Source organism: Chenopodium quinoa, unplaced genomic scaffold (genome assembly GCF_001683475.1).
Source record: "Chenopodium quinoa cultivar QQ74 unplaced genomic scaffold, ASM168347v1, whole genome shotgun sequence".
Classification (NCBI taxonomy): domain Eukaryota; kingdom Viridiplantae; phylum Streptophyta; class Magnoliopsida; order Caryophyllales; family Amaranthaceae; genus Chenopodium; species Chenopodium quinoa.
In genome coordinates this window covers 1,593,164-1,619,186 of record NW_018743572.1, presented here as the reverse complement: position 1 = coordinate 1,619,186, position 26,023 = coordinate 1,593,164, and the positions used below count along the sequence as shown (strand labels likewise).

The 26,023-nt window shown below is 34.8% G+C and overlaps 1 protein-coding gene across 4 annotated transcripts; it reads left to right on the top strand.

Annotated features, from left to right (window-relative positions):
* The first annotated feature begins 227 nt into the window (after nt 1–227).
* LOC110681670 (mitotic spindle checkpoint protein MAD1-like) lies at nt 228–24,208 on the top strand. 4 transcript variants are annotated; one of them, XM_021857810.1, is made up of 17 exons: nt 229–958; nt 1,694–1,793; nt 2,000–2,160; nt 2,359–2,556; nt 2,664–2,756; nt 3,875–3,997; nt 7,723–7,970; nt 9,339–9,510; nt 11,031–11,141; nt 11,231–11,434; nt 13,363–13,525; nt 16,086–16,176; nt 16,250–16,319; nt 17,682–17,810; nt 18,071–18,109; nt 18,182–18,272; nt 22,186–24,208. In XM_021857810.1, the coding sequence occupies exons 1-16, from the start codon at nt 788–790 to the stop codon at nt 18,269–18,271; spliced, it is 2,163 nt and encodes a 720-aa protein (XP_021713502.1). In that variant the 5' UTR covers nt 229–787; the 3' UTR covers nt 18,272; nt 22,186–24,208. The 4 variants fall into 4 exon arrangements, 3 of the variants coding, with proteins under 3 accessions (XP_021713502.1, XP_021713501.1, XP_021713500.1); XM_021857809.1 differs by lacking the exon at nt 22,186–24,208 and adding an exon at nt 18,367–18,624; XM_021857808.1 differs by lacking the exon at nt 22,186–24,208 and having other exon boundaries at nt 18,182–18,624.
* The last annotated feature ends 1,815 nt before the right edge of the window (nt 24,209–26,023 follow it).

The following is a 26,023-nucleotide window of genomic DNA, read 5'->3' as shown; positions in this document are numbered from 1 at the left end:
CTTATTGGTCCACATAGGGGTATTAAATACCCCAAATCAAGTTCAATTCAGTTTAGTTTAGTTTAATTCAGTAAATATGAACAGGCCCTAATTATGTGAATAAAATGATCCGAATCGGCTAAGTCCGATTTAGAGCTCAGTTCTAATAGTTAGATTTTACTTCCATTTCAATTGTTAGGAAATCAAATACAGCGGTGTTCCGTACCAAGTGCTGCCTAGTCACCATTGCACCAACGTCAAATTGGTATTGTTGGGTTTAGTCTCGTCTTCCCGTCCCAGGTTTAGAAGGAAATATGCCACTATGCAAAGTAGGTCTCCAACATGTTTTACTAACTCTTTGTTTTGCAGGTTAAGTGGCTTTAAAAGAATAGCTTCTTATCCCACTGAGTATACTTGGTTTCCTAAAAGTAAGAAGTTGTATGGTCCGACCCCCAATGTTCTATCATGTATTTCTGTTTTCTGTACTTAGTTTAGGTTGTAATAATGCTTTTCATTAATAGTACTCTTTGTAAAAAAAAAAAAAAAAAAAAAAAAGTTCAAAGAACATTCACTACTTCTCCACCCGTACAACCCTCACACAACATGATTCATCATCCCTTCCAATTTTGATTCTCTAATACAACTAAAACAACACGCAAGCGTGAAATTGTATCATCAAACTTGGCGCCTTTCAAGTTTCAATTTCATTTCAAATAGTCGATAGCAAAAACCCAAATTTGCAATTCCAAAAACACACAGAACCCTAGGATATCAAACTAAGGAATTGAGTTTTCTTTAGAAGACCCAAATGATATTGAGAACACCACCTCCAAGGAAACGCAGGGCCGAATCCATTCCTCCAGAGGATGATTCTCCCGCGGGCCGCCTTGTCATCTACGAGGATCCTCCTTCGCCGCAACCCGAATCTTCTCCTCTTCCTTCCGATCATCTGCTTTGCACCTATCAATGCCGTCAAATGGTATTGGTTTTTAGTGGAGTATATAACTTTGTTTGTTTTGTCAAATTATATGGGGTTTTTATTTGCTTGATTTTATAGTTGAAGCAATTGTTAGTACTATATACCAACAATTGCATAAAGAAATCAAAATGGTTGATGCCATTTCATATTTTTCTAGTGAGTAGCCTATTTTTATTTGCTTGATTTTATAATTGAAGCAATTATTGTTATATATTCCTCCTATATACCAACAATTGCATAAAGAAATCAAATGTAATGTTGATTTTCATGGTTATTGCCAATTCATAATCTCCTAGTGAGTAGTGTGTTTACCAACTTTGAGGTAATAGTAGGATACGAAATGTTCATCATTGCCTTAGCTTATTTGAATAATATATGCTCCTTGGTCCGGATTTAATAGTCACATACGGAGTACATTGTTTTAGTATGTTGAGATAAAATTTTACATTTTGTAGAATATGAATAAATTTTTGGTACATAACCCTTCCCTGAGTAGGAGAGAGATGGAATTTGACAATTTGTGTGACGTATTTTAGCGAGTTTGTGGTGAAACCAGAAGGTTGCAATATGACTGATTGACTATAAGTTCCAGAAGGTGGAACCGTGGAAGTAGTAATAGAAGTCACTTTTCGGTTGCATACTTGTTTGTCTTGGTCTTTTATAGTTTGTAAATTTAGCCGTTGATGGTTTTACAAATTGATCGTGTACTTATAATAGTCTTGTATTGTCTTGCAGGTTAAAGCCGAGCTTTTGGATAATTATGCTAGCATGGAAAAAACAATTGCTGAAAATCAGTCCAAATTAGCGACATTGAACGAGAACCTCTTGACAGCAGGTAGTTTATGAGAAATTTTATTTCAGCAACATATTCTATGATTGAACTCTTTTATATTCTGAATAAAAGTTGAGCTTCATATTAACTTCTTTTTGGCTTTCGAGTCAAATAATATGGTTCCTTCGTATGGCATTATTGTTAGCTATAGAGATGGAATTGGTTAAAAGAACATTTTGTGATTATGTCTGCTCATAATATCATTTCAGAAGAAGAAGGGAAGAAATATCGAGATCAATTCCTGTATGCCGAGCAGGAGCTTGCTGCTGCTAGAGGCCGTGAGCAGTCACTGCAGGATAAGCTCTTGAAGGAGATCAAGGAATCTCAGGAGCGACTGACGAAACAAATACAACAATGCAATGAACTTGAGGCGAGTACTAACTTAAGATATAGGGGTTGTGATCTAATATGCTTGTGTTTTTGTAATTTAGTTTTTACTTGCTTGAGATGGTTTAACCTGTAATACAAAGAAATAAAGAAGACAAATTTTAGTACAATGAGATATAAAACTTACCTTAATGGTATTAACCTTTGAGCTCTTTTTTTGGTTTTTGGGATTGCATTTCAGGTTAAGCTCCAAAAGGAAGAAAGCCTGCGCAGAAGTTCAGAATCTTCAGCAGCTGCTGCTGAAGAGAAAGCTAACCGTTTAGAGCGGAAGCTAAACCAGCTTTCAGACAGCACAGAAAGAGAAAAGAATCATTTACAAGACGAACTCAAGCATTTGAAAGGAGATTCAAAGCTTTCTATGTCTAGGTTAAGGGCTGAAGTGAGTAGAAATGATGGATTTACATTGTTCCTTTTAAAAATCTATAACATATATTTATCATGTTTCCTCCTAATCTCTTTTGATTTTTTTTTTTTTTTTTTTTAAAGCTTGAAAGAGCGCAATTTCAATCTAGTAATGCTGTAAAGGAGTCAGAGCAGTTAAAGGAGAAGCTGGAAGATGTTAGCAAACAGCTCAATAAGGTTGGAAGAATTTTTTGAATTTTTTTTTAACTTCATGTCATCCCATAGGTGTCATTCTAGCTGAAAGGGGCTTACTGCACTCCTTTTTTTTTTTTTTTTTTTTTTTGGGAAATTTTGTTAAGATCTACCAATTAAACGTGTTTTGAAAACAATTACCTATTAAAAATTTCTTTTAAAAGAACTACCACAAAATTGTAAAAAAAATTAAGTAGCACTACCACTCTAATAATTCCATCTAGAATATTTGACATGTAGGTTCCACTTTTTACCTTTACCTCATAAAATTACCATGTAAATTGACTAAATTACCCTTCATAAAGGTAAAAAGTGAGACCCAAATGCCGAAAATTTTAGCCAAAATTATTAGAGTGGTAATGCTACTTAAACTTTTTACAACTTTTTGATAGTTTTTTTTTTAAAAAAATTTAAAAGTTAGTTTTCAAAACACATGCTTTAATTGGTAGTTGTTGACAAAATTTCTATTTTGTCTGCAGTAATGGATTTTTTGTGATTTAGAATATGGGATCAGGTGGAGTTTTTAGCCTCTCTTTAGAATTTAGACACATCTAATGGGATTATTTATGTCATATCCTTTTTGATGCATTGTGAGATTGGATTTTGTTTTTTTTATCTCTTTGTCTATATCTGCCTCCAGAGTATGATGGACTCCTAGTTCCCTTTTGTAATTTCAGTCTCATATTAATAGAATTGTATTTCTTAACTTATTTGTGTGTGTGTGCGTGTGTGTATTTTTTATATCTATTGAAATTTGCAATATGGTAACCATTATCCTCTTCCTTGAATTAGTTGAGGTTCTATAAAAGATTAAATTTTTGTATTGAAATTGCTATTGAAATGCTTCATAATTGATTTGTAGACTATGTAATAAAGATCAAGAATAAAGGACTAAACAGCCCCAATAAGAAAGTGTAGTGTTTTACTTGTATATATTAAAAGAGTTTATTATGTAGTTAATAACTTGCTTTAGTGGAGTCCAACTTGTGATTTTCAGGAGTGTGGTGGCATGGCCTTGTGTTTCTATTCTTTGAATGTTTTTTTTCAAAAGACTCCTTTTCTCTTCTATACTTTTAATTTATAGTATGTTGTGTAATTTGCAGTGTTTGCAAGAGAAGAATGGGCTAGAAACAAAAATATCAAGCTTTACATGCCCAGAGGAGGGTTCTAGTTCTTCTCAGCATGATGTCTTAGTGAAGCATTTGCAGGAGGAGCTAAGAAATTATGTATGTGTAGTGTATTTTAAAGTCATTTCTTGTGCATTTTGCTTTTATTACATGTATAGGACTTCAAAAGTCAAGAATTTTGTCTCATCAAAAGAATTATTGGTAGATTTTGGTAGGAAGGGGGAGGGGCTGGGGCTGCAGGGTAGCTTGGAAATTCTGCAGCTTTAGTTTTACCTGCAAGATGTGGATCAGGCTTGTTCTCTTAAATACATTAAAAGTTGTAGGGACTAACGAGTTTTAGCGTTTTTAGGCCTTCTGTCAATATTGCTTTAGTTAAATGGTGAATCCTTTTCTTTAACTGGTTAAGCTTGGGCAGAGATGGAGTCGTAAGATATTTTAGTTAGTGCTTCTTTTGTTGCGAACTGATTTGGGGTTTGATGGGTGTCACAGCTATAAGACTTGTCAGTGATAATAAAGGACATATTGGGAAAGAAGAAAGATGGATTAAGAATAGCAATTGGAATTTCTGATGGATTATATTTTAGTGGTTCTCTAAATAATTAATCGAGTGGAGTTCTCTGATGACATGAGCAATTGGGTAGAATATGGTTCCTCGTAATTGTGAATGTTTTATGAGGGCTTTGACTTTTCTTTTTTATTTTAATATCTAAATATACAAGGGAAATAATTTGTCGAAAGAGATCAAGGCTAGTATTAGTCAGTCGTGTAGTTGTTGCCTCATTTCCATTATTCAATTGTATGTTCTAAAGATCTCATCATGACCACCTGTACTGGTGTTTGGTTGCTACACCTCTGGACCTGCAGGCTCAGCATGACCATGTCTATTTGCAATGTTTGTATGTCCTCCATCTTGAAAGTACCATGCAGCTTTATCTTTTTGAAGCCCTTTTTTGCTGCACCTAGGTTAAATTATAGTTTTCTCCTCTTTTCTGTTCCTATAGCAACTTAGTTTTAAAAAGCGCGCCTAGGTGCAAGGCTCACAAAAGCGCAGGTCATGGCGCTTTAACCATTGCAGGCGCAAGCACCTACTGAAATCGCGCGCCTTACTGCGCCTCATACCGTCTTTGCCAAGGCGCAAGGCGCTGCGCCTAGGCCGCTTTATGTTCAAACGCGAGAGAAAGAGGAGATTTGAGTTGAATTAATAGAAGGAGACCCAAAAAAATTCAAATTAAATCTTACCCAGACTTTGTTTACATTTTCGAGTAAATCCCCTCAATCAATTGCATGAATAAGCATCGATTTTACCCCAAAATAAAAAACCCTAAATATGAGAAACCCTTATTCGCGAATTGTGAAATAATTGGGAAATTAGTTGTTGCTGCTGCAACAGAAGTTGCCGGTGAGCTTTTCCGGTGGATCCCGACACCGGAAAAGTCGCCACCTTGCCGGCAAAATCTCCCAGGTTAGTCTCTTTCTTTGATCTTTTTTATTTCTCTTCCTTCGATCTTTTTTTTTTCCTATCTTCATCATTCCCTTTTGTCCACCTTTTCCTTTCCTGTTTTCTTTGCTTTTTTTTTTTTTATTTTCCTTTTTTCTTTAAGGGATCATTTAAAACATATATCCTCATTTCTGATTTTTTATAAAAAAGTTTTTTTTTTACAAAAAAGAATCAGGTTTTAAAAATAAATTTGCTTTTTTAAAAGTCGGTATTAATAATACAAGTGAGTTTTTTTAATCAGTTTTTAAATTTAAATTAAATAGGAGGTTTTTTATTATTTTTTTTTTTTAAATTAAACAAATTTAGTTTCACATATTTAATACCAAGAAAGCAGTTATTAAATATAAAAATTAAAAATAAAAATATTTGCCCCTCTTATACAAAAGGCGCGCCCCTGCGCCGTGCGCCTAGGCTCTGGGGACCCTTTGCGCCTTGGTGCGCCTCGTGTCTTTTATAACCAAGTATAGCAACCTAGATAGCAGAGAAACTGTTACTGGTGGATCCAATTTTTGGTTGCCCTTTTGTTGCCTTAATTTTTTGTAAGAGCAGAGGAGAAATCCATAGTTTTTAACTCTTCTTCATGTGCTGTATTATTGTTACGAGTGTTAATAGAATTGAGCAGCAGAATTTACTGTTGGTGGCAGCTTATGCGCTACGTTGCTCAGACCCAGGTACCCAATTCTGACACGTACACATGTCCAAGAGTCGACTCAACAATTTTATGAATTTTTTTCAGGATTTTGGTCATAGAGTTAGAATACGACACGTACTTTAATTAAAATATTAAGTCTGAATAACATAGCTTATAAGGGTAAATAATTGAAGAAAGTAACAACAAAGCCTTAGTCTGTTATGGATTCAGCTAGGGGTAAGGCCCAGCCCATCAAGGTTTATTCAAGGAGGCCCAAGTCAGGAGTGCACAAGGTTCAACAAGGAGGAACAAGTAACCGTTTGATAGAAGGAGTCAACGATGGGGACATCTAAGGGAGTCAACATCAACAAAGAGAAGAGACAAATATCATAAAGGATTTATTAGGGAAAGTAGCAGTAGTAATTTATATGTCTTATTTTGGTTGTGCTATTTTTATGTCTAATTGTCACATATATCTCTTTAGTCATGGAGTAGCTTTGGATTAGTAAGAGAGGAGGGCAGTAAGTCAAGTATCCAGAAATTAAGTAAGAACTTCTTTGAGAGTAGTAGCCTAAAGCTACCATGAGATTTATGGCCTCAAGCCATTGACTATCCCTGTAATCGTAAGTTTCCATTAATCAATTGACAACCAAGCTTTCCCTTAATTGCTGTCATTAGTAGTGTAAATTGCTGTGATAAACCGGTGCTGTATTATTGTTACGAGTGTTAATAGAATTGAGCAGCAGAATTTACTGTTGGTGGCAGCTTATGCGCTACGTTGCTCAGGCCCAGGTACCCAATTCTGACACGTACACATGTTCAAGAGTCGACTCAAAAATTTTATGATTTTTTTTCAGGATTTTGGTCATAGAGTTAGAATACGACACGTACTTTAATTAAAATATTAAGTCTGAATAACATAGCTTATAAGGGTAAATAATTGAAGAAAGCAACAACAAAGCCTTAGTCCCAAAACGATTTGCGGTAACATGAATTGCCATAAGTTACCGTCAATTGATCGAAGAAAAATGATTGAATAAAACCATTAGGGGTCTTGCAGTAACCCTTTTTGCGAGAGATTAGTGGTTAATATTATTTTTTTAATACTCTATAGACAGAAGGGCGCTTGATCACTGGTCTTTCCTGAAATTCCTTACTCAATCAAAGTGAGGCTAGTGTAGTGTTTCATTGTATTCTTGGTCCCTGGAGGATTGACCGTACATTGTCTTAGAATTTCATTTGATTTTTTTTTTTTTCTTAATCTAAGATAACAAGTGGTGCTTTGGATATGTGTGTTTATGAGGCTGGTATAGTGTTTCTTTCTTGTAGCTCTTATCTGTTTGTAGTTCCTGAGGAGTATATTGTTGTGGGTTCTCTAATTTTTCTGCTCAATATTATTTGAACATCACCTAAATTGGGGATTTGGGGGTGGGGTGAAGAAAGTAAAATCATAGATAAAAGGGTGTTTTGAATGTTATTGTGTCACGAATAAATCTTTAACACAAAGCCAGAAGTGTTAGAGATTCTTTGCATTTAGATAAACTCTTTCATTGTGTGTATAAAGTCGAGGCTTCAGGCATTGGTCTCATTGCCTTTTTGTTGTCAGCTTTTTCTGCTTGTTATCTGTTGATAACTCGACATGTTTGGTATTGATTCTCACCTGATCTCTTTATTTTTGGTTCTGTACATTAATAGGAGTGTGAAGTGCTTGAGGCAAGGAAGTTGAAAGCATCTCATGAGAACATCGAGCTGTTGAAGGAGAAGCTCATAGAAGAAAAAAGGTGGAGGGAAAGGGCAGAGGCAGATCTAACTATGTTACAAGAGATTCAGTTAAGTATGAATGTACTGGAGGATGAATTGGCTTCTTGGAAGAAAATCTTGAAAGAAATTCCCGGAGTTGAATCTTCCGATGATGTCCCCCTTAAGTTTGTTGCTCTACAGAAGTATGTGCCTAAACTTGCAGCACAATTTTGATTTCTATCTTGTTCAATACATAATTTATGGAAATATGAAGTTAAAACCCTTGGAATTCTAGAATGGCCAAGTACATATGTTTTCTAGTTGCAAACAAAGGCTTTTCTTGCTAAGTTCTCAATAGTTCAGTAGTCAAATTTGAAAGAAAAGCTTCATTAAGTATATTATTGTATGCTTGGAAAATAAGAATTCAATGGAAATTACTACCTCCATTTTCTTAATGTTCTTTACAGTTTCATTCTTGACACTATTCACAACTTACACTTTGACCATCTTCAGTAATTTACTAATTTATACTCCCTCCTTTTATAAATACTTGCTCCATTTCTCCAGGGCACGCATGTCGATGCTAATCTTTGATCAATAGTATTTTTAATTATCAATAAATATAACAATTGAAAATTAATAACCTATTCATTAAGATGATTCCAAAAAGTACCCACAAGACTATCTTTTCTTATGTATAAATCACAAACATTAGTCAAAGAGGACAAATGAATTGTACAAAAAGTTGAAATGAATAGTGCAAAAAGTATTTAAAAATAGAGGGAGTACAAAAGGATTTTAAGGAAGAATGTATTCATGTGTGGTCTTGTAAGATTCGTCTTGTTATGCACTTTCGGGATCAATTTTTTCATCTTTGTAACAAATACGTACAATTTTTTCATCAATTTGTCTACTTATCCATCAAGACATAGAGTTGCTTATCTTATAAAAAGGTTTTGATGAACACTGGATATGTGCTGTATATGTATGGAATCAAATCAAGGCTGTTTAGTTACTTGAAGGTCTTCGTATAAAAGATTCTCAGATTAGTGTTATTGTGAAAAATTTCTGGCACATGTGTTTATTGAAATCATGTGCCTTTGTTAATCCATTATGGTCCATTATGTTACTGCTATATTTTGTATGTTTAAGTATAGTTAGTGTTTACTTTCATTATTTAGGCACTGTAAACGTTGAGTACCCTTTTTTTTCCAGTGACTAATATAAAATTATAAGGTCCTATGAAAAGTGTGCTCTTAAAATTCAACAAGTATGTTTCCAACATTCATTTGGTCAATAAAGTGGAATTTCTCCAATTTGTAAATCCATGCCACAATTGCAGTAAAGCTGGCTGTAACACCTTTGAGATGCTGCTTCTATGACACTGACCATTACTGCGATCCTCCCGATAGTTGTGATATTTTATAAACATGAGCACAAGTTTAGATGAAGCTGGACTTTGGGATGTGCCTCTTATGTATCTGCCTTATCTATCTAATTTGTCCATTTGTGCTAATAAGCGTGCCACAGTATGTCATGATTTCATGCTGAGTGCTTTTTTGGTAATACAGGGAGGTGATAGACGGCATGTCAAAGCTAGGAGAGGCAAACACACGCTTGAAACAACTTGAGATAGCTCTGGAGGGTGCTGAGTCTGATAAGAAATATGTTGAATCAGAAACAGCATTAGCTAAGGAGAGGGAAGAATCATTGAAGTTAGAAATTAAGGAACTAAAATCGAAAGTATGTTTTACTGTATTTCTTTCCTCTGATTTGCTTTTAAGGACTTCTATCCTTTAATCAGATTGTCTGTTAACTAAGATTTTTTGCTTGCCCAAATTTCAATGAATCTTTTAGTTTTCAGTTGATTGATTGTTGGTTAATTGGTCTACTGATGTAGAGTTACATGTGGTCGTTTCGTAAGAGGTTATTTTGAGCAAGAAAAGTTTGTGAATTAGAGTTCTAGACTAGACTACATTTAGAATCTGGGAGACATTTTACCTCTGCTTATACTGTTGCCCCTTGTGCTTTATGCAGTTTCTCTTAAGTGCTCTTGTCAAAAAGTAAAGGAAATAAAAGAAGTCTAATATATTATAATTGGAATGAGTCTAAGAGTTACTCTAGAATCCAAATAGTAAAATAATGAATTAGAGCTACCAAACCATGACTCTGAGCTTAAAGCTGTTAAACCTGACTGATAAAATTAAAATCATTTGTATGCATCTTTTTTCGTGGTCTGTCAATGCTATGATCGTAAATGAATCCTAAAAGTGAAGTGTATCTTAAGCAGCTATTTATGACAGTAGAATCTTCTTGAAATTTTTTAGAATTGGGCAATGCACTAATGCTATATCTGATTGTAAAGATAATGAGGAAACAAATAGGCCTATGCTTAGCACAGCCTGAATGTTGCAGCCCACCATCTTGTTACTACAAGAGCTGAGTATCATATGTTAAATTCTAGGATTTTTGTTCAGCACTAATGCGCAGCACTAAAAGTTACAATAAGGTATAAGTCTTAACAGAATCACTGTGAATAAAGGTTCTACTATGAAAGGAACTACATTTTGTAATCAGGGAAATAATTTGTTTGTACAAAGATTTTATGAATTAGAAGATTAATCCCCAAATTTATTATGAATTACTTTAATTGCTTTGAATCTTGAAAATTGAGTGAAACTCGAAAACCTCTGTCACCTGAGCCCAAAAGGAAGCTATATAAGTTACTGTATCCTACAGAAAAGATGAATTCTAAAATGATGCTCAAGTTTGGTTCTAACCACTTATATGGATGCACCATTGAATTGATATAAAAGCGTTGTGGCATAGCAATCTCCTCTCCATAGCCAGTTCCAGACTTTTCAAGCTGCATTTGCAACAGATATGCTATAATTCAGGGGCAAGCTGAAGATTCCACAATCCCCATGCACTGCACTTAAACATGAAAGAAGACTTGCGTATATAGTATCACTATTGGACTCTTCATTTCACCTTAAATTAGTGTCTAACCATAGGACATGCTGATAATGTATAAGTTTTAGCACTAGGGAATCCTATTTAGTCTCATAAAAGGCTTGCCATCAATTAGATTGAGATGTTGGTGTCTGAGTTTTTACTTGGAAAAGATTTTCGTGTCTGCGTGAGGTTTGCATTTTCTATTTGTTGTACATTAAATACTTTTCATTGGTTTCCTTTCCGTCTTATTTACCCTATTTAGCAATTATGACTTATCCTTTGTTCTTATTTTCATTTGAAAAATGCAGCTATCATCAGTTAATGAAGAAAGAGATCAATTAAGAACTGCTTATAATGAATTGAAACAGCAGACGAATGTAGAGCCTGGTAGTGAAGCTGTCGGGAGAGCCTTAACTCAGGTTTTTTCAGTTTCATCATTAGTTTCTAATTACTGTGCACTTGCATGGTTGTCTAATGGTAATTTATTTTATTTATGTTCTGAATTCAGGGGCTTGAATCATCTCTTGCCCAAAAAGACAGTTACATCAAAGAATTGGAGATCAATCTTAGTGAACATAAAGCAGCTGATGATCGTCATCATAACGAGATTAGGGTGCTGAATGAGAAGCTAAACAGTGAAGCACGAAAAATAAAGTCTTTAGAGAGAGAGGGTGACCGTCTTCGTTCTGATATTGCTCTTTTGGAGTCCAAAGTATGATTGCTTATTAAGAAAAAGAAAAAAAATTCTTGCTTTATAGTTTTTGTATATTCTCTACTCTAGTTGAAATTTGCCTAGTTCATTTAGGTGTTCTTGGATGTGTGTCTTGTATTGTGATAATTACATGGAAATATTTTTTTGTTGTTGCATGATTGGCCGTCTACGTTCCTCTTGAATGTTTTGTTTGATGTGGTTAGGGTAAAGTGTGTGTCCACCATCTTTTTATGAGGCATTAACATAGTCTGTTTGCTTTAGTATTAGTATTAGAAGTAGTATTAATAGTAGTATTAGTATTAATGTTAGTGTTAGAATTAGTTTTAGTGTTGGTAAAAGTATTAGTGTTAGTATTATTGTTATTGTTAGTATTAGTATTAGTATTAGGCATACTCACTTCACCTTAAAAAAATAATATACAATAAAAATTAAATTTAGTTTAGTAAAAACAAGTTCATCAGTAAAAGTAAGTTCAATTTAATAAAAATAATTTCAGTTGAGTAAACATCAGTAATTTTAAAGAAAAAATATAACAGGCAATCGGTAAAAATAATTTCAGTTCAGCAAAAATAATTTCATTTCAGTAAAAATAATTTAAGTTTAGCAAAAATAAGGTGAAGTGAACAGGGCCTTAGTTTTAGTGTTAGTAAAAGTATTAGTGTAAGTATAATATTAGTATTTGTATTAGTGTTAGTGTTAGTAAAAGTATTAGTATGAGTATTAGTATTAGTGAAGTTTAGGTAATGGAAGGAAAGTAATGACTAATGAAGGTTACAATTAGTGTTCATAAATTAATATGTCTCCATGCTAAATATGAAAACCTGTGGATGTTACCACTTTAACATAAAGGCAAAACATCATTCAATAATAATTTAAAACTAAAGAGAAGTTCCAAACAATGTAAGTTTGAATCACATGTTGCAAAGTGCAATAGGATTCTCAAGCATGGTCCATACTTTCCATAAACAAAGTTCAAAGCTCTATACGTATGGGCCTAGAAAACAAAAAGTTCTAGGACTATTATTATCTGGTCAGGGAAGCTGTAGTGTGATAGAGACATGCTTGGAAGGTTACTGTCAACAGTTCTATGCGTAGCACGTAGTTATAGGTAGTGGTTGGTTACATGTGGTTATCTATTGATGGATGGTGTTATATGCTGTGGGTCTGTGGTCAGTTGTGGGTGGCTATTTTTCTATATTCCTTTACCTCATTTGTTTTTAGGGTGACATGTATGCACATTATTGAAGTGTAGACTGATACTAGTGGCAAGTGAATATTGTTAGGAAATTGCTGGCATCAATTTTCTCTTCTTTGAAGTTGAATTCATGTGGTACACTGGTACTGGACCACAAGCCCAAATTAAGTGTAGGGGCATTAAAAATGCTGTGTAGTGGCAATACCTAGAGCGTCACACACTTCTGCTGATTTTCTTGTATTCTCCTTGGCAAGTTCAATGTATTACTCAAATGCTACTGTACAATTGTATGGCTGATGTACAGCATAGTTTTCATGCAATTTACTCAATTGATATCTCTCTCTCTCTCTTTTTTATTTGGGTGGGTCGGGGGGGAAGGGGGGGGGGGGTTTGTGGTGTGGGAAGATGAGAGAAGGAAGGGAGGGTTGTGGGAGCTTACAGTTATTCTTCCCTGATCTAATTGAGCAAGCCCACAAGTTGATTGTGGCTTTCTATTGTCATTGACATTGTCTTGTAATAATGTGTATTCATGATATGTTAAGGCTAGTTGGGGAAGAGCTTTTTGGTAAAGGACAGGTGCAGGTATGTGCATTCTACAACAGAGGATGAAACCATGTTGTTAGTATGCTACCAGGCGTACCAGCTATATAGTGCCCCCTTTTTTTGTTCTTTTTCCCTTTCCTTTTCTTTTCTTGATACAGCGTTATTGATTCATTTGTTTTCTTCTCGGCAGTTAGGACATGGTGATTTTTCGTCTGCTAATACAAAAGTTCTGCGAATGGTGAATCCTCTGGGGGTTGAGAGTGAGGCTAGACAAACTATAGAAGCCTTACATTGTGAACTTCAGAAGGCTAATGAGAAACTTCAGGTTGTAGAAGAACTAAAGAAACAATCAGGTCCAAACTATATTTACTTAACTTTATTGCATTTTATTCTTGCGATGATTTATATAGTTCCTGAAATTAAAATATAATATATTTTTTTTTTTTTCATATCCTATTCCTTCCTTTGGCTGTCATTTCAATTATTCTCTTTTGTATGTTGCTAAGCTGCTAAAGGATATGAATAACTCAACTTTGGTAGCATTTGAAGCTTTCTATTTTTCAACCATGATTTTCTTATGAATAGTATTTGAGGCAAACAAGTATCCACCATCTGTATCTAGAGAAAGGATCAATTTAATATTGAGGAAACCTTGTTAGCTATGTTGACACTTGGACATGGGTAGGACACTTATTTGACCAAAGTCGTTAAAGTTTGTCACAAAATTGTTGAGTATATATATATATATATATATATATATAAATATGTATATATATATATATGTATATATATATATATATGTATATATATATATGTATATATATATATATATATATATATATATATATATTTGTGTGTGTGTGAGACTTGTGTACCTGAGTCAGAGCAACTTATTGAAAATTTCCCATCAGGTCTCCCTTTCCATGGTATATTACCATGTCAGTCAACAACACAATAAATCCCTTTTTATGGAATAACATATTATAGGTTTCAAGTTCAAATGTTTTAAACTTTGGAAGAATGCATGAGTGCCACGTCATTTGTTGATTCAGCTTAGAAATAAACATAGCATACATGCCACTACTCTTATGTCTATAAAAAGGCTCCTGACACTTGGGGTGTATGGGGCGAGGGTTAGACGCATGCAGTCTGTAATAAGACTCTTTGAAGCTGAACACAAAATTGCAAAGTCTTTTTCGACCTTATCTCTTCAAAAGGAAGGAGAATGTTATTAAACTATTGACTTCCTGACTGTGTATTGCACAAATTAAAGCTTAAGGATTGATGGTTGAGATGGTTGATTTAATAAATTGTAATTGTAAACCAAAGTGTGATTTAGTGAGATAGTTGACTTACTCATTTTACTTTGAAGTTGAAAAACTCAAGTGTTTTTCAATGACTTAGAGAACTAATATTTGCTGAACTTGTGTTTCCCAAACACAATGAACTTGACTTATTTTTGTTAAACCTTAGTGCAAAGCATTACCTGCACCCAAATTCTAGTGCCTGCTAAATGAGTTTTGTAGATAAGGTTTTGTTCCTAGCTGGTCTGTTAGATTTTAAGAGAAACTAATAGATAACATTCATCTCTAGGAAATTTCTTTTTAATTGACCCATTTCTTTTTAGGTAATTTTTATAATGTAATATTCTTATTTACCCTTACTTTAATAACATAAAATTAATTAAAAAACTCCACATTACTCCCTCTATGTTTATGACCCACCCCCTCTCCATGTCCAAATCCCACTTCTGACTCTTCCACTCCACCAGGGCAGTAACCATTCCCATGTTCTTCATGTTTTTCAATTACAACCTCCATCTCCACCCCCTCTCCTTTTTTACCAGCATTACTACGACTGCCACCTTTACCCTCTTATTTAGGGAACTGAGGAAGTATTAGACACTATGTTTCTGTATCATTTGGTGAAATATGTGTTCTCTCATATTGTTTATTGCTTGTTGCTTCATTCTGTCTACTATATGGGTAATGATAATGAAACATACGTTTCTGAAAAGATTCATTAGGGAACATAATAATTTTTTTATGCTTTAGAGTTTGAACTTATGCTTTCTGGGACCAGGGTCTTACCTTGAATGGTTCTGTCAAATGAAAACAGGATTGGACATTTCTCCTTTAATATTCTTTTTACATGGAATTTTGATCCCCTTCCTCCATAAAGATATTGATTCTTTTATCTGGAAAACATTAAACAGCTAGCAACTAGTAAAGCATGAAAATTACTTAGCTTTTTGTATGTTTATTACAGAACTTACAACAAATTATTAAAAGGCTCCTTGATTCCCCCCCCCCTCCCCCAAAAAGAAAAAAAAAAAATCATAATTTATAATTTTGACTGTAACTTTTTGATTGTTTGGTCCATCACCAGAGGAAATGACATTGAATGGTATCCTTTTAACTAGAAACAGTTATAGGGTTATAGGCTGATCTTGGTCCATCACCCCCCGTAACAACAATTGGGAGGGGACTGGAACCTAACCATTCAGAATTGATCCCTGAATCAGGATTAGCCTAAAGGGTGAACCGGGTGGAACACCGAAAAAAAGGCTTTGACCTCCCTAACCAAGGCTATGTTTCAATAAAAATGACTAGAAACAGTTATAGGCTAACCTCCCCAACCAAGGCTATGTTTCAATAAAAATGATTCTTTTGTCTCTTTCACCATTTTTTAGGTAGGCATGCTGATTTTATTTTATTTTATTGTTTTTATTTTGTTTTGCTTTGGGTTATTTATTTATTTTTATGAACGTACTTTGCCGTCTATTGTGCAGCTTCGTGCTTTTCCTAAGAAGATGGATCTTTATTGACGGTGGAGCCGTCTTCAGGAATTAACATTGTTTTGTTTTTTTTTTTTTATTTATCCTTTTTTTCTTTTTATTAAAAAATGTAACAGCTGATGCGGGGCAGCTAGTGGACTCGTATATTTCTGGTAAAATAGTGCAGTTGAAAGAGCAAATAGCAACACTTGAGAAGCGTGAGGAAAGGTCAGGATTAGTAGCTGATTTGCTAGTCTCCAAATTTCCTCATTTACTTACATGTAAACTATTGATCGACCAGGTACAAGACTGTGTTTGCTGATAGAATCTCAGTTTTCAGGAGGGCATGCTGTGAACTTTTTGGTTATAAGGTATATTAAAGGAGAAATTTCCAAAATATCTATAACTTACCAAGTTTCTTAAACTTGGGTACTTGTTTCGGATTACATGTCCATGTGTTCAAGTCTCTAGTGTCTCGAGGATCAAAATTGGTATTTGAGGTGAATTGAAAAGTCCCAAATACCATATCTTGCTAGGAATTAGGTACATATTCTTGATTTTAAATTGTTGAAAATTGAATTTCGTATTATTTTACGATATAAATTTCCTGGCTTATGAGTCCAGCTCCGGGGTCAAGAATGTCAGTCTCTTTAGCGGCCAGTGACAATATCGTGTTAGTGGCTGTGGTTAGCTTTATAATTATCTCTTAAAAAATTACTCCCTCTATTCCTTATTGATTATTCTATTTAGAATCTACACATTTCTCAATCAAATATTGTAACTAACATATTTTAAGTTATGTATTGCACAAATATATAAATATTATATTATTGGAAACTAAAAATTGTGCCTTATGATTGATTATGTTTTGAAATAATTCCTCGGTTCCCTTCATATTGCAACAAGGGGGGAAGACACGAGATTTAAGATTAGGAGAGAGAGAGATAGAAATAAAGATAAGGACCCATGTGATGAGGACAGAGATAGAGAGAAAACATGTGGATATATGGTAATGTTGCAATATTTATGAAACTTCTTTAAATGGTAATTGTTTTAATATTAGGAGAATAGATGAAATATATGTTTTAATGTTTATCCTTTAAATATTAGGTTCCATTTGCATTGGAATTTCCACTGATTTCAAATTAGACAGTTAAATAAAAATGGAGGGAGTACATATATTCATCTTTCTTTGATTATTAAAACTAATTTCCTCTTTCCTTTCTAACATAGTATTATCTTCCGATTGATCAAAAAATAACTTTTTGGTATCGTTTTAGAAAGTGACATATTTGAGATTCAGAGAATGCAAAGATGACTTGGAGAAATTTACTCATCAACCCTTACTTTCTTCTTATAATTTATAATGATAAACAAGTAAATATGTTGTGTTCAAATTCCTACAAATGAAATTCCCAAAATCTCCTTAGGTCTAATTCCTATGGAATACAACTTTGGTTGCTCCTGCAAACAGCAGTTGGAGTAAATCTGTCGCATTAGTAGAAGATGTGTATTACATGCAAGTGTCGTATCAAAGAAACTATGATTGCTAAGAAAAAAATTGATGTGATCGAATGAATTGAAACTGCTAGGAGTGCAAAAGGGAGATACAAAAAAGTGTTCATAGGTTTTGAGCTGAGATTCATTTCATATGTAATTTTGTTCAGATCTAATTTATTAAGTGTGAACATTTGATGAGTCTCATTTGCATCTACTCATACATGATTTGACAGATTGTTATGGATGATCAACATCGTCCAAATGGTATTCCTATAACGCGTTTCACGCTTCAATCTATCTATGCGCAAAGTGATGATGAGAAGCTAGAATTTGAATATGAGTCGGGTAACACAAACATTTTGGTAAGGCAAATTATTTTATGATCTTATAATGTGGAAATAAACAGCTTAATACTTTTATGATATTGTGTATCAAATAACAAGTGAATTTACATGAATAGTGAAGCTCTGACAACTGTCTTTGTATGATATGTAATATTCTCCTGCATACACACTATCTTCTACTATTTTATCAGTAGACTTTAATCTTTCACAAACTTTGTACTCCTGTGACTGTTTTTCAGTTTGATGCTGTATTAATATATGATGTTTGGATCTTGTAGATAAATGACTATGCAAAACAGCGTGAAATATCGCGACAGGTAGATGACAGCTTAAGCATATATAGGTTTTCTCGTTGTATCTTGAGGAACAATTTTCTCTCTTTTTTGTAGGTTGAGATGTTTATTCGAAAGCTGAACTCAATTCCAGCTTTTACAGCCAACTTAACTATAGAGTCTTTCAATAGGCGCACTCTATCATAATGTAAGTTAATATCTCTATTATATTTTAGTAATTCAAGATTTTCATTAATTCGTTCTTTGGGTTATCCCTTGTATTACCAAATCTTGAAAAATAGGTTTGCAGTCACTGAAGGTTGCAAAACTTTTTGATCTTAAAAGATGGCATTGTCTTTTTGCGCTTTTGAGCTGCTAGGATACACTTCACAGCTATGTTGTGCAGTTTGCTGAGCAAATGTAGTATATACCCGTGTATCACAATTCTGAAAAATTTTACCTGTGCTGTTGTGTTACTGCTGTTTAGAAAATCTAATGTGGACTCTGCTTGTATTGGCAAGCTATTTTGATTAACCAGTGTGTTGCATTGCCCAATGTTATTCTATTTAGCAATGAGAAAATTCCATTTTTAGAAAACTTTTGTGACAAAGTCATGTTTTGTTTACTATTTTTTTTAACGGAAATGTTTTGTTTACTTAATTTATTTTCATTTAAAAAAAAAAAAAATTGGGTGTGGCTAGGGGGAATGAGAAGGAGAAGCTGGGCGCTCCTGGTCTTAACAGCCACAATGTGAGCTCTTGCGACACCTGACCTAGAAAATAGTGGAGTAACTTTGATAACCATGTAATATCCCATGCCAAGTTCTGTTTTTCCAATTTCATGGTCGTAGGGTGTGTTATTGCCTTAGTAGCTTTCATGCAGTTTGTTTAGATCTCTATTCCATTCCATCACAAAGGCAAATAGCCTTTCATCTTTGTTTATCGTGCCTGTGTTGCTATGATCCTTTCTGAATGTTGTTTTGGTAGATGACCCATCGTGCATCTCCATTCCATCCTTTGGAATCTTTCCTCCGCTCCCAAGCTCTATCCATGTCAATAATGGTAGGATCATTCCGAGCTACTTGTCCTCAGTTGCTTTAGTTTCAAATCACTTCCTTGCCTCATCTATACGCTCCATATTCTTGTTCGGGTCATGGCTCAAAATGCTCCATAAGGTTGGGAGGAAATCATTTGCACTATTATATGATCTTCATTGTCATTAACATGTATCTGACAAAGATTTAATTTAGCAATTGGGTTCCAAGTTTTGATCAGTACTCTGTCCTTGGTTCGAGCATGGCAAAACTCTTCTAGACACCAGACGATTGGAATGTTTGATAGATTCTCTGGTGAGACTAAGGCTTTTATGATGTTTTAATTTTTTCACCTTAGTATTTAAAGTCCCATAATGCGGGAGTGACTCCATTAATTTACCTTCCACCTAGACATTATGAGGGGCATTTACATTGTTCTTCCAAAATTTTCCAGAAAATATATTTTTGTTCATCACTTTCATTATCCCGAAAGGATACTAGGTGTTATAATCCGACTCCTTTAAATGTATTAGACTCCTTTTAGATGCTTTCTTAGAGTTTACTTTATGTTTTCTAAACTTGAGATCCCATTATTGTGTTACCGTCAGTTCAGTGTTCATTAGGGATTCTCCTTGTAATCAAATTAAAGCTCTTTAGAGCAAAGTTATTAAAATCGGGATTCTACTTTGAATCGGAAAGGGCTATCAGAATCGGATCGTAAAATCTAACGTAGAATCGTAAGATTCTATCGACATGCATAATCAAGACGTCAAATATAAATTTAATTAAATATATTGAAATTATGAGTTTGAAACCTAATTATTGATAGATAATAGTTATTTAACCATTAAGCAATCAATACTTGACAGTATTTATATATAAAAACCTATATAAACATGTTTTTTACTTGTAAGGATTTCGCTAGTTTAGAAAAATATGTAAAATCGGGTAGAATCGTAAATCGAATCGTATGATATACATGAATCGTAAAATCGTAAGATTCTAAGATTTAAATCGGGATTTTTATATCTTTCAAAAAAATAAAAAATAAAAAATAAATCGGGATTTTTATAACAATGTTTTAGAGGGTGAATGATTAATGCAATCTTAAGCTTTCTACCAAGTGTTGCCTTGCTTTTATGCTCGTTTGTTATTAGATCTTTATAGATATTGTGTCTTACTTGCATAAAAGCTCCCCTCCAAACCAACTTGATGCACTAAGAACTCGTGATTCGGACCCGCTTGTGCCCACAGTATTGGCCGTCACAAGCCCCAACCACCCACACCCCGTTGCTTAGATAAATGTGAGTGCTCCTGTGATTTAATTGCCCGCTTGTGTTGCTTTGTGCTCACAATCCCCTCTTCCATTCAAGACTACTGTTCTCGCCGCCAAAAGGCTAGAGAGCGCTATACGTTTCGGGCCCAAATTCCCTAACCGTGACACTAGGGCTTCGCTACCTGATTTTACATAGTTGTTCCCGTTTCCAAAAAGCTCATCATTGTTTTTAGTATAGTAACGGTAAATAAGGACCTCGCCCCCTCTTTATTTTTTTTTTATTATTATTATTTTCTTTTTAATAAATAAGGGTAGATTAGATAAGAGTAAGTAGCCAAAATTACAGCATTAGAGTTCGCTGGGACATCACCAGCAATCAAAAGATTAGTGTTCAATTTCCAACACACTGTCATTACTAAGTTCCTTAATACAAACAGGAGGGGGATTGATCAAAATACAAGTTTGGTGCAACACCTCCAAATGACACCTAGCATATTTAGCTAATCTATCAGCTATTGAATCTGACAATCGCCCTCAAAGCGCAAATCCACATGGTGTGCTTCCGTGAGCAGGTCCCTGCAATTATGTATAGCACTCGGAGTCTTGGAGCATTAGTAAAATGGGTTTTTTGGGTTTGAAGACACAATAACATTACTCCATTCCATTTGTTTGATCCAATTTAAACTCATTTCAATAGCACCAACTTCAGCATCGTGAGTGGATGCTTAAAAACCTTTCCACACTATTCTTTGGATCCAATTTCCGCAATGGTTTCTACAAACAGCAACATACCCTGTCTCATATGAGGATACGAGAACGAGTAAGGAGGCATCACAATTAACTTTTAGAGAGTGAGGAGGAGGAGACCAAGCAACAGGAGAGGGCTTTGGCCTTTCTGAGTAGTTGTTCGTGGAAAAGAACTACTTAGAAGCAGACCAAGTGCATTGGTTGACTGATTTGTTAATGGGAATGCTGGACTTGGATAAAATCCACTCATTTCTTCTTTTCCATAAATGCCATGAGCGAAGCAGAAGTAGACATTCCATGGGGCATGGTTGAGAGATGGTTTGGTGCATTTCAAATTGGAAGCATGCCAGTTTAGCCATTGGAGGGGGTCAATGCTGATTGCAGAAGTAGCTTGTGGCATAGTAGCCCACAGAAAACAGAAGCTCTTAGACAGGTAAAGAAAATATGGTATGGATTTTCTGAAGTTGAAGGGCAAAAGGGGCAAGGAGTAATCTGATGGATTCATTTGTGGAGATTCTTATTGGAAGGGAGTCCATCTGATATAGGAGCTTATGCATATTAATTCTTTTATACAAGTTGTTATTTTTGGCGGGAAAATTGGTTAGGAGCTTTATTTTTGTCGTTTTCCTAGTTTGTTACAAAAGATGCTTTTTGTTGTTTGATTTTGTTACAAGCTGAGCTGTTATAAGGAATTAGTGGTTGTAATAATAAAATCATAATCATAATTACAATCTTATCTCCTCTTTCTCTCTCTCTCTCTCTAACTTCTTCTTCCTCACGTTTCCCCTCTTCTTCTATTTTCCCCTGTTCTTCTGGAATTATTAGTAATCACCAAAACCTCCCTTATTATTAGTGGTATTAGAGCCAGGTTATTGAAGAAAGGTTCCTTTGATTGAGTTGTTGAAGAAAGGTGCCTTTGAGGGGTCTGATTTGGCTTAGAATTCTTTTGTGCAATTGAAAGCTGCCTTGTGTAATGCTCCTGTTCTTGTTGTGCCAGATTTCTTTAAATCTTATGTAGTTGAGACTGATGCATTAAAGGGTGGCATTGGTGCTGTTTTGATGCAGGATAATCACTCTATTGCTTTTATCGAGCTCTGGGCCCTAAGTGGCAGAAGTTATCAGTATATGAAAAAGAGCTGCTTGCAATGGTTTTTGCTGTGCAGAAGTGGGAGCAGTACTTGCTGGGAGCTCATTTCATCATCAAGACTGATCAAGAGCTTAAAATGGCTCTTATAGTAGAAAATTTCAACCCCTTTCCAGTAATTTTGGCTATCAAAGCTCATGGGTTATGATTATGAAATCCAATGTAAAGCTGGAAAAGAAAATTTGGTTGCTGATGCTTTATCAAGGCTCCAAGATGCAAAGATTTTGTTCATGGCAATCTCAGTTGTGGATTCTAACTTGACTCAAGAGATCCAAGCTAGTTATGCCTTGGATGATAATACAACTTCTATTTTAGACAATTTACAAGGTTCAGTCAGTTCTTCATTTTTCCTTAAAGGATGGATTATTGAGAAGAAAGGATAAGTTGGTAATTGGTCCAGATGACCACCTGAAGAAGAAGCTTCTGCAATGGCATCACACTTCTCTAGAAGCTGGCCATTCTGGCAGGGAGCACACTTTGAAAATAATGTAGAACCTTTTCTAGTGGAGGGGCATGACAAGAGATGTCAGCCAATATGTTAGAAAGTGCATTGTGTGCCAAGCTTCTAAATATGATACTGCAGCCAAGCCTGGCTCTTTGCAGCCTTTGCCTATTCCTGAACAAGTCTGGACTGACAATTCTATGGACTTCATTGCTGGCTTGCCTATGTCTATGAACAAGAATGTTATCTTTGTGGTGGTGGATAGATTGAGTAAGTATGCCCATTTCATTCCCCTTAAGAATTGAATCCTTCTATTGCTGTGGATGTTGCTCAATTGTATTTAGACTATGTCTTTAAGTTATATGGCTGGCCTAGAAGTATTGTAAGTGACAGGGATGCTATCTTTTTGAGTCAATTCTGGAAGGGACTCTTTTCTTTACATGGGATATAGTTTCTCTTATCTTCTGCCTACCACCCTAAGACAGATTGCCAAACTGAGGTGGTCAATAGGTGTCTTGAATAAGGTGTATGACAAGCGATTGTCCTAAGGAGTGGTGCTAGTACCTTCCCATGACAGAATGGTGGTACAATACTCATTTCCACTCTGTTACTCAAATGACACCTTATGAGATTGTTTACAATCAGCCTCCTCCCTCGCATCTCCCTTACTTGGTGCAGAATGCTGTTGTTGACAGTATGTAAAAAAGGGAGGACATGATTCAGGTTCTTAAGGGCAATCTTCTTAAAGCTTAGCATAGAATAAAAATTCAAGTTGATAAAAAGAGGTCTGAAAGGGTGTTTGCTTTGAATGATTGGGTTTTGTTGAAGTTGCAGCAGTACAGTAGTAATCTCTGCAATACAGAAGCAACAATAAGCTTGCTGCTAAGTACTTTAGTCCTTTTAAAGTCATTGCTGATGTGGGCAAGGTAGCTTACAAACTTCATTTACCTAGTTCAACTAAGATACTGATGTTTTTCATGTATCTCAACTCAAACCATTCACGGGTGACCTGCCTCAGGTGGCTCAGATTCTTTCAGAGATTGAGCATGATAGTACATGAACTGTCTTGCCTGCTGCCATTATTTAGCATCGGGTATTAGATGTTTCTGGTGTTTCTCAGCAGCAGTATTTGGTTCACTGGCAGAATGCTCCAATTCATGATGCTACTTGGATTTCCAAGGACGATTTTGAGGCTCAATTTCCTGGTTTTTCGTTTGATTGACTTGAGGACAAGTCTCTTAAAGGGGGAGGGTATGATATAGGAGCTTATGCATATTAATTCTTTTATGCAAGTTGTTAATTTTGGCAGGAAAATTGGTTAGAAGCTTTGTTTTTGTCATTTTCCTAGTTTGTTACAAAAGATGCTTTTTGTTGCTTGAGTTTGTTACAAGCTGAGTTGTTATAAGGAATCAGTGGTTGTAATAATAAAATCATAATCATAATTACAATCTTATCTCCTCTTTCTCTCTCTATCTCTAACTTCTTCTTCTTCCTCACGTTTCCCCTCTTCTTCTATTTTCCCGTATTCTTATGGAATTATCAGTAACCACCAAAACCTCCCTTATCACTATCCCATGCAAGTCGCCAAGAAAAGTGACGGATTTTTGGCTGGGTTGGGGCTTTCCAAATAAGATCTTAGTCGAAATTCATGGATTTAGTAGTTTGGTCAGAATGGGAGTCTTACAATTAAATTGAAGAGATGAGTGAAAAAAATCTGATTAGAAATCGAGAAGAAAAAGTCCAACTCCATTTCCTTTTTCAAATTTCTTTTCAAAGACCTAAGCAATTTGCTTGAATGACAGGAAGGAATAGGGCTAATAACAAATTGCCGAAGAGACTTGTTAACTAGCTATGTATCTTTCCACAATTCCATTTTACTCCCTTCGTCCCTTAATACAAACCCTCTTTTGGTTTTTGCGCGGGGATTAAGAAAATTTTAAATTCCTTAAAACTAATGATTAAAAGTACATATGTGCATGTGAAGTTAGAGAGAGATAGAGAGAAAGAAAAAATAGTTGGGAATAATTGAAGAGATAGAGAGAGAAAATATTTTTCTCTAATCAGTTTAGCAGCCCATCCTTTATCCGAATGGATGGTCCAATACAATCTAGCTAATGAAATAACATTTCAAATCAGCATGTTTTAAGATGTCTAGACCCCCTTGTGATTTTGGTTTACACACTTTATCCTAGGCCAACCAAGTGATTTATTTTATTTTATTTTTTTATCATGTGAGCCACCCCAAAGAAAGTTTGAGCACAAAAAATCAAGTTTTGAGCGGAATGATTGAGGGAAATACAAGGTTTACATGAAGTATCTCAAAATGGCCTAGAGAGTGGATTGGATAAGAGTTTTTTTTTTATTTATTTTTTTTTTCCGGCTTCATACAAGTATTCTGATTTCCAGGAAGCTAATTTCTCCCCTACCTTATCAATGATTGATGACGTGGGGAAAACTAGGTCGTTATCTAATCTTCCCTCGGTCAAACTAAATTTATAAACACTTAACAAACCCTAATACGAGTATAGAGGCAAGTCAAGGGTCGAACCCAAAGGAACGGTAATGTTCAAGCACTTTCAATTATGCGCCTAAGCTAGGTCAAAGACTGTAGACACCTAAAAATGTCTCCCCAAAACCAAACCCGATGATGAACAACCTTTCACCGCTATTATTGGTCGGGTTGAGTATTTAATCTTGGAGTGCTTAAATCCATATTTCTATTTCATATGCCAACCCAACTTCTAGCCCATTTTGTCAAACCATAACTTATTTTCCTCTTTTCGTGCCTTTAAACTCAAAATAATTCATTTCGTGTCCTTTAAAATAATTCATTTCGTGTCCTTTTTATAAAAATATTTATCAGTTTATTTTGGTCCATAATCAGGGTCCAATGATTGAATAGTTGGATGGGGCTTTAAAATAGCTTTCCAAGGATATATTATAAGCCCAAATCCGAGTTATAACGAATAAGTTATGGCCAAAATATTAAACTGAGCCCAACCGAACCTAAGCCCACCTTACCTACGACCCAATGATCATGTGGAGGGTCCAAATGATTTAATCCAATTCCTAAACCAATTAGGATTAATTAGAAGCTTCTACAAGTTTCTAAAAGATCTTAATTATCCTTTTTGAAAAGATAAGATTAAAGAGTTTGAAATTGAATAAAACTCCTTTTTTTGAAAATCCTAATTCTATCCGAATTGAAAGACATTCAAAGATAGAAAGATATTATTTTCGTGATTCATATTTTTTATCCAAATTTTACATGGTTGGATAGACCTTTAAATTATCTTTCCAATGATATATTATAATAT

Bases quoted from the DNA above. Each gene is read 5' to 3' on its own strand.
- LOC110681670 (XM_021857810.1), top strand. From the start codon at position 788: ATGATATTGAGAACACCACCTCCAAGGAAACGCAGGGCCGAATCCATT. The intron at 959-1,693 runs GTATTGGTTTTT...ATTGTCTTGCAG, and splicing joins CCTATCAATGCCGTCAAATG to GTTAAAGCCGAGCTTTTGGA. The intron at 11,142-11,230 runs GTTTTTTCAGTT...TTCTGAATTCAG, and splicing joins TCGGGAGAGCCTTAACTCAG to GGGCTTGAATCATCTCTTGC.